The following is an 8,929-nucleotide window of genomic DNA, read 5'->3' on the forward strand; positions in this document are numbered from 1 at the left end:
TGCCTCCAATCAATTAAACAGCACTAAAAGCGAATGTTTAACACCCTTTCAGACAGATAATAACTTATAAAAGAGCAGATCGCTTGAACTTTATAATTAAGTACTTCTCAGCTTAACCGTTCTGTCTCTCACACAATTGGAAACTAGGTTAACAGAAATGAAATCACTGTTCGCAACAAAACAAAAGGTAGTGATCGTGAGGCACCAAGCTGATTTGATATATTCAGTGCTGCAGAATCGTGAGCACGAATGCGGCCCAAGATTTATTATCCGTCAATCCTCCACGCATACAAACATACAACCATCCTCATTCTCAAACCTAGTGATAAATATTAACTGTTTTTTAGAAAATTCCAAATATAACCTATTAATTGATTGCTTGAACTACAGTAATGACAGGTAATAAATATTTTCTTTTGGACACATGATGCTTGGAGTGATTGATCGTATATTTTTTAATGTACCTAATGCGCTTCTGACTAGACTAAACTGTATATTTTCGTGTTTATTATAGAGTGAGATATTACGGTTCAGGGGTCAGATTTCAAAGTTATTGATCTTTAGTTTAAAATTAATCGATGCTAATTTTATGTTGATTTAATTTTGGAAGCCTTAGGTAGCATTTTGAAGAAAGTCCATTAATAAAGCAGATAAAGTATAAATTATATTTAATGTATGAAGGCCAGTTCTTGGATCATCTTTCGTTTTACTACGATAATACAGTATGCAAATTGCTTTATAATTATTTACATATGTAGGTACCGTTGGAAAGTTTAAAGCATTTTCAAGTAGCAAAACCCTGCATACATAATTTTCAGTGCATAAACTACTGAAAATAAGTCTCGTTTTTTTTTCAAAATTCTAAACAATGTAGGTACCATGTTAATATTCAATCTATTGTTTTATGTTTTTTATCACTCAATTATTCCACACCGAGGAAAATCGTCACATACATTTTACAAAGTGACCCAATTACACGGGATATGACCACTGAATGGAGGCTATGTTTACAAACAACTAACCTAGGCTAATGATGAACGACAGGCCGAGGTAATCAGCGTGCCGTTGACCCCGTAATGACTGCCCGATGACGATGCATGTACTGAGCACGTGCTCGAAGGGAATGAGACAGATGTGGGCTTTTTATGCTCAATTTTATTGGGGTTATTGATTGGTTTTTGTTTTGAGTTTTTTGGAGTAGCATTTGTGTAAGTTTTAGAGAGTGTAGCTTGTTTTCCTCATATTTCGCCAGCGTCCCGTGAGAACTTCATCGTGCACCCAAAAACCCACAGATATCCTCGATAAACATGCTATCTTAGTCTGAAAGACTTTAAGAGATCGATCCAGAATTTCTTGAGACTAGAGCGTTCAAGCAAACAAATGAAGAAACTCTTCAGGTTCATAATATTATGGATACGGATAAGAAAATCATTGGCTCTAAAAAATAAGTTTGCAAAAATATTTCTCACTTGCATTACAGTACCTACAGAAGTCCCTACAACACATGTAGTTGTAGTTAACTATCGCAATTCGCCGACGAATGGAGGTATTATCGCGATCACTGCATTCCATACAATAGAGGACCATGCATTGTCGTGTAATGCACAATTTTATGCACGCTCTACAAATGCCTACTGCGCCTGAATGTGTTATGAGTAGGAACCTTGTAAAGTGGAATAGTGAAAACTTACATAACTGATATGAAAAGAGATTGAAAAGGAAAAATTATTTATTTATACAAATATTAGTAGAATGACTATATATGTGTGCTGTAGTGGTGATCTTCTTGCCTTTTAAAAGTGGTCTAGTTTCCATTATCATCTTTTCGCTGCAAAAAATAAGATCAATAATAGCTAATTATCCCACCAAACCCAGTCACAACAACTGACAATATTTACGTTTGTTTAGAACTGCAGATTAGCATGATAAGAACATTTTCACCAAGCCATTTGTCTCAATAAAAACTGACAGTAGCCACGGTTTTTATCATTTTTAATTCACACCATTGTCTCACTTTGTGTGTGTCAATTCTGTCAGATTTCTGGTCATAGCGTCCAGCATTGAGCCGTCACTCGAATGAAGACAAATATGTTGGCATGACTTTCAAAAAGAAAGCGTTTGCGCAAATTGAATAAAGTGCAGTTATGGTGGTAAGACAGTAGACATCTCTATAACGTTTTGGGGGCATTTTAATAGACAATTTGATGAGTAATGTTTTGAAGCAAATTAGTATGTGGGACTAGTGTTTGAATGAGGATAAGACTAATTAAGTACATCGGGTGTCATTAGTTTATTGACAGCCGTTACGGATAGTAACTACGTAATCAGGAGCCAGTAAGTCTGTCAACGAACTTACCAAGACTCACAAAGGCACTTAACAAATATACATATTAATGAATAGGAGGGAGGAAAAAGATCCCGACGAATTGAGAACCTTCTCCTTTTTGGGAAGTCGGCTAATAGAGCAATATCTAATAATAAGTAGAAAACAGTTCTCAGTACTCTTTTTTGTTGATGAGAAAAGGCGTTGCCAGCTGTTAACACATATGCTATGCAGGTAACAAAACCTTACATGGTGGAAGTTCAACAACATAATATTTGAAAACTTTTAACGGAATCGTAAAACCTTAACCACGTAGTTTGTATCTTTATCTGTTCTAGTGCTTATTAAATGTTTTTGTGAAATAAACACGAAGTAGGTATGATGAGTTATGAAATACAAAGATCACGTCGTATTCCTAATTTGAAATTACAAAAATAAATGAAGTTCTGACTCGACTGGCTTTTCATGACCTTTCATTTGATCACATGGTCAAGTTATATGATCCTGGCCAGTTACAAACAAAAGAACATCGATACAATATGTTCTCATAATTTGAAATAACGTTCTACAAATATTGGAAAGTCAGACTGACTTGACATAACTTGTCATTGACACATCGTTTTTATTTAAGTACACACATACACAATACATTTTTCTACAGTTTATAATACATAAACTGTAGTGTTGGCTAACGGCCATTGAGTTAGTTATTGGCTCAAATTGATATGTCCGTCTTCATAACGGAAACCGACGGATTACGTTCAACCCGAATATTGTGAGTTGCTGTGTCAGTGCTTTATTTTACAGATTAGTAGCACTACTATTTCTTATTTATAAAAATGTCAATGACTGAAAAGCATTTAGGATATAATCTCCTTGTAAGTAGACTACTATTTCATGTAACCTGCACGCCTGAGTTTCAGTAAATATTTGCAAGAATTTGCTTATCAAAGAGATACTATATACCGATTTTCTGGTTACTTATTACTATGCGTTGAAACTTCTCGCACATATACACTTACCTACTGAGAAATGGATACAGACAATATCTAGTAATTTTTATAACCCTTGTTTCCTTTGACTGCGTAAAAATATAAACAAGATATCTATCCCCAAAAATTTAAATAACCTTATCACTTACAAACGATCCCATCGTACAATACCACCGAAATCCGCATCAGCATAATCGTATTCAATACAGACAGAATGACTAGCATAGTTAGACACAATCGGATACCGAGCGGCACGACTGACGTGTAAATTGTGATCGACCGGGATTCGAACCCGCTACCACGCACTACCGGTGCCACCGCGGTGATTCAGCACTTATTCCACACCTGCCTTAGTAACCCATCTAACTTTATAAGTAACTAGGAAAATAAATCTTATTTCAAAGTGTTAGAAGTCGTTTTTGTTTGAGTAATTTGGGAAAAATAGTCTGTAATGCTGCCTCAAGATATGGCTCGTTAATTAGAGTATTTACAAGGTTATGTTTTTGTATTTGATTTTATTAGCGTTGTCTATTTATTTTGGCCTTTTTGGACTATACCTATGCTAGGAATGTCATCATTTGAAGATTACTATAGCAAATTATATAAAATGTAGGCTATATTTTGAAATACAATTTCTTTGATGAACTATCAGAGAAATCGCAAGGGGCATGGTCAGAATCCGCATTGAGCAAGCGCGGTCACTAATGCCCATTTCTTCTTTGTATAAGACTTGTTCCCCGCAATGAGACAATAAACCTGTAACAATAAGTAGTACAGGAATAAACAACTTTATCACCCAAACAGACACACATTGCACATGATCCACTCTAATATTTACTCCACCGATAACCATAGTATCATTACCAACCAAAATATCAACAGCAGTATCTAATTAAAACAGAGTATACACGTTTTTAGCCACAACACGCATTAAGTAATTAATAAGACACATTATGATTATCACTAGTGGCCTGACTATAATTAGTTAATAGTGTACGATTAGGTCATGTTGTCATTAAATAATGATTTTCCAATCATAACTATATATAAGACAAAATCATTCTGGAATTCTTAGTCACTTCGTATTGGTGGTGCCAATTGTTTGATAATGAAATACTTGTGGTTGAATCAAAGTGGTTTGAAAGATAATTTCAATATGCAAGCCAGTGGTGATTTTATTGAAAGAGAATATCATATTAAAGTGGTAAGTGATATATGACATTATTTATATTCGATTCTACGGTTTCAAATGTTCTGTCACATGTTGCAAATATGTACTTTTAGATATTTCATTTTATGACGTAAGATAGTTCTTCTCTTTTCGTTGTATCCCTAATTATTTCTACCTTCTTCGTCAATTTGTTCATTCAAACCTTACGTAACTTTCAGATGGACAATGCGCAGTTTGATAGCCCGAAAAAAGTGAAAAGATTCAGAAGTGCTTTCACAACAGACCAAGTTAATTATTTGGAGAAGCAATTCAAGAAGTTTCCATACATAGGAAACGCTCAACGCAAAGAAGTGGCCGCAGCATTAAATATACCTGAAAGAGCTGTCAAAATATGGTTTCAAAATCGTAGAATGAAGGAAAAGAAAGAGAGTACTAAGGAATTTGATGATGAACAAGGAATTAGAAAGTCTGTAGAATTCACTAAAGATCCATTAAATAATTTGAGTATGCCATCAGCTAATGAACAAACACGTTCATTACCACAACTTACTAATGTGAATCAAGAAGCTTGTTATGACAACATGAGCACGAATAATGTGATAAGTAATAAACCTCAAGAAATGGTGCAAGGTGTTCCAGTCAGAGATTCTGCAGTAAAAATGACTGCACCGGTCATTCAAAATACAGTGACAACTGCTAAAGTGATCCATCCACCTCCCGTGTTTGTTAAAGCCAATCATTTACCTCCAGAATTCAAAACATCTGCAGAATTCCCTATCAGTTTATGTAAGAAGTTTAAATCTAACACGTTTACTACACCTGCTCACACTGCACCTTCTTTTAAAAAGGAAGTTGAAGATATAAAGAAATGTGAACAACCAAAGCCTGTGGCTTTCGCAGAACAAATGTTACCAGAGGATTTATCACAGAGTAGAAAGATGAGCATGCCTTCTATGTTACAGCAACAATCGCTTCCAGCAAATGCTAATAATTCAGGTTATGTATCTTTGGTGCCGGCTGTTTCACCGTTTTATACGCAGCCATATATTTCTGCTAGTGGAGTGATCTGGAAGCCAGTTAGTGTAATGCCCGTAGTTACTTCTAGTTCGTCACCTACATCTGCGGGAGGGAATCCATTGATGAACATGTCTACAGCTCAAGAGAATATTTCCAAAGGTGTATGTAATTGTAACTGTCATGTGAAACAAGTGATGCCTCATGTGCCCTATCATTTTCCTCAGCAATCGCCAAATCCTCAGTATATAATAACTGCGGTGCCTTACCAAAATCCCAGTACAAAGTTTTAACTAATTGTATTGTTATTATGGGACTTTTGTTATTTATGTAATTCTGCTAGTTTGTATGATTTTTTTTCCAATCTAGTCTTTAAATTAGAGAAGACTTTTTTGTTAATATGTAAAGTAATTATAGGTCTAAATAATAGATATTCTAAATTATTGTTTTCTTTAAATGTGTTTGTATAAATAACAAGTTTATGTTTTATGAATTAAAATCAATATATAGAAAGGTTTGAAATCTTTACTCCTACCTATATCGAAATCTGAACTTTGACTCATGTCATGTCAAAACTAACTTAAATAACATTTTTAATATGCCATTAGGTAGGAATATCATAGTTTCAAATCAAAAAGTCGATGCAAATAGGTAGTCAACAGATTTTGAAGATAAAATCTCTAAATGAAGGAAGTTACGCATGAAACCTCAATGTCCTTTGAAGTCATAAGTTTTCAATCGTTGATTTTGTACTAATATTTTGTCGCCTTCGTCCTTATAATTCAAATAGTTTTTAAAGAGCCTGACTCCAGCGTATGTGCTTGTAACTTTGAAAGTCTAAAAATAAACCTTTAAACCGGGTCCACAACAAACACATACTTCTTAATACCCAAACCGAAGGAAACCTACCTGCATCCTATATACAGCAACAAACAAAATACATAACCACGGATTCTCACCGACCTTCGTCAAAACTTTATCTAACGCCTCATAATCATACAGCCCGAGTTTTTTTTTTTAAACATAATTCCTTGATCCTCTGAATGCTAAAAAAAGTAAAGATGATGTTTTTAATCTAACGTTTGAAAGATTGACAGGTCGGCTGCCCGCGGCCTAGCAGGTAACCAGTTTGATTAAAAATATTTCAGCAAAAGATCGCTGGCGATGGTATCGGGTTTTACCTTTTTATTCCCCGATTATTATATTCCGTTCAGCTGTTCGAATTTCGAATTTTTTTGTTTGTATTTTTCTTTTACTGGAAAGCTGCCAGGATGTGTTGTTTTTTTTTAGTATTTCGACAAGATGTCTATAGTTTTGGTTTGACCTTGTCCTGAGATTTGGAATTTGGAGAGTAACCTCATCCAAACCATTTGATAATTAAGTATCATGGAAAAGTTTCCAAAGTTATGAAATATTAGGTGTTTTTGGCAACCAATCACACAGATCTGGAATAATAATATTCAACAATTCCAACATAACTTTAAATCAATCCACAGCCTTTCCAAAAAATCAATATCGAATAAAATAAAATAAAGCAAAAGGCTCATTCATATTCATCAAACGTCTTTACAGCGATCTGAGCACAGTTGAACGATTTCAAATGTACCTACAGAGTTAAATCAACACGCACATAGAACTCAATGTGCGTAAAAGATATATCACAGTTGCAAACGTCTCAACCACTAGTAAATGCACCCTACAGAAGCGGCCATTTCTCAAATTGTACGCATTCACCGACCCTTCGTAAAAAAATATTGAACTAAAACCAACCCCCTAAAATTATTTTAGTGAAAAGAAAGGAACTTAATACAGTCCCCACCATGCCTCGGGCGCACCCCTAGCGTGTATGTATGTGTGTAAGTGTCGACTGTATTACTTTGTGTGTGTGTGAGTGCCCTCGGAACGAGCGGCTGACAGCTAAGTGTGGGAGGACGAAAGTACGGACAGAATGTTTCCAAAAAAGTGGTTATTGTTGCAACTAGACATTTTATACTGGGTTGAGTTTGTTTTTGAAGTATACAAATGCATCTTATATATAAAAAATAATTGCGTTTCGTTAGTTTCTCTAGAACTCTAGAACGGCTGGAAACGGATTTAGTTTTCAAATGTTTGTTTATAGAAGTCTAGAGAAGGTTTATTAGTTACGAAGTTTGTGGTATCAGCTAGTAATTAATATACTTCTTACTCTATAATATTATAATATTCATAGGTAGGTCTACTCATTTTTAAGACTCAGAATGTTCCACTTTTTCAGCTGAATTTAATTTAAAGATTTGTAAAGCATAATAAGTTAAGAAAATATCTGTCTTAATATTTTGATTCTTTTTTAAATATAAGTTCAATTATGAAACCTCGGAAGCACCCTTCTACACAACATTCAATGAACATACCTAACATTTAATTCAATAAACCAATAGCACTTTCTTCCAACCTTACCTCAGAACCATACCAAGCGGGCGCGGCGTCGCGTCGTGTCGGGAAATCAACGCACACATACACACACTCACCACCACACACGCATATCGTACGTCACCCCACAGAAGGGCACAAAAGCTTGGCCGACTGACTACCGAGATATTCTATAGGTACCTACATACAGCTGTGATATATTGTATGTCTTTATAATAGTCTATGTAGTATATGGAGTGTCTTGAACGCGTTTGTAAAAGCAAAACCAAAGTAGAATGCTCCGTTGATTTTAAGACAGTTATGTATTAATTGTTTGTGACAGTTTTGTGTTTTTATGAAAATTACAATTCACCAATTAAAAGTTTCAAGTTGTAGTTTTTGACTCTTGAGGACTGATTTAAAACTAACGAAGAAGATTGAGTTAACAATTGATTAAAAAAGTTACTTCAGTTCTAATGATATATTTTTCTTGAAACTTAAAAAAATCTATGCAATATTTCCAAAACGTCACCTTATGCTTTCATAACATTAACAAATGTAACCCCCAGTATTAGAAATACTTACAACCCTTAACAAGAAAATGAATTCGAAACAATATAGTAATTATTTCGTGTATCAAATGTTTGCGCAAAACACAGAAATCCAATATCTTAAGAACCCCCGCGCATATGTTCGCTTCTCACGTACATTTCTGCAGCTCTCAAATCGACTTGAGTGTGGATTACATACAGCCGACGACTTGAGCCACCCTGTACTATGATGTACAAACGCAAGTTATAAGAACAAGCGATCAAAATATGGTTATTGCTTTTATATCAAGCAATTTATAACGTTAGCTATCGAAAGAGTAGGTACTTTTAACCCTAATTTGATAATTAAATCCTGACGAGAGACCCTTGCCTAGTGAATCAGGGCTAGCTTAAACATCAGCAGTATCAGTATTCTTAAAACATTTTGATACTGACTGTAAATAAATCTGGACTGCCACAGGGTAACATTTTATGTCCCTTGTTGTTTAAT

At 34.8% G+C, this 8,929-nt stretch overlaps 1 protein-coding gene across 1 annotated transcript; it reads left to right on the forward strand.

The window, feature by feature from the left end:
* Positions 1-4,471: 4,471 nt before the first annotated feature.
* Positions 4,472-5,793, forward strand: LOC124634700 (homeobox protein Hox-B2a-like). The gene is made up of 2 exons (XM_047170359.1): positions 4,472-4,519; positions 4,705-5,793. Exons 1-2 carry the CDS (start codon positions 4,472-4,474, stop codon positions 5,791-5,793), a joined length of 1,137 nt encoding a protein of 378 aa, XP_047026315.1.
* Positions 5,794-8,929: the final 3,136 nt, after the last annotated feature.

Source organism: Helicoverpa zea, chromosome 11 (genome assembly GCF_022581195.2).
Source record: "Helicoverpa zea isolate HzStark_Cry1AcR chromosome 11, ilHelZeax1.1, whole genome shotgun sequence".
NCBI lineage: Eukaryota > Metazoa > Arthropoda > Insecta > Lepidoptera > Noctuidae > Helicoverpa > Helicoverpa zea.

Excerpts from the sequence above, each read along its gene's own strand:
- LOC124634700 (XM_047170359.1), top strand. The coding sequence starts at position 4,472 with ATGCAAGCCAGTGGTGATTTTATTGAAAGAGAATATCATATTAAAGTG. Across the intron at positions 4,520-4,704 it reads GAGAATATCATATTAAAGTG|ATGGACAATGCGCAGTTTGA; the intron begins GTAAGTGATATA and ends CGTAACTTTCAG.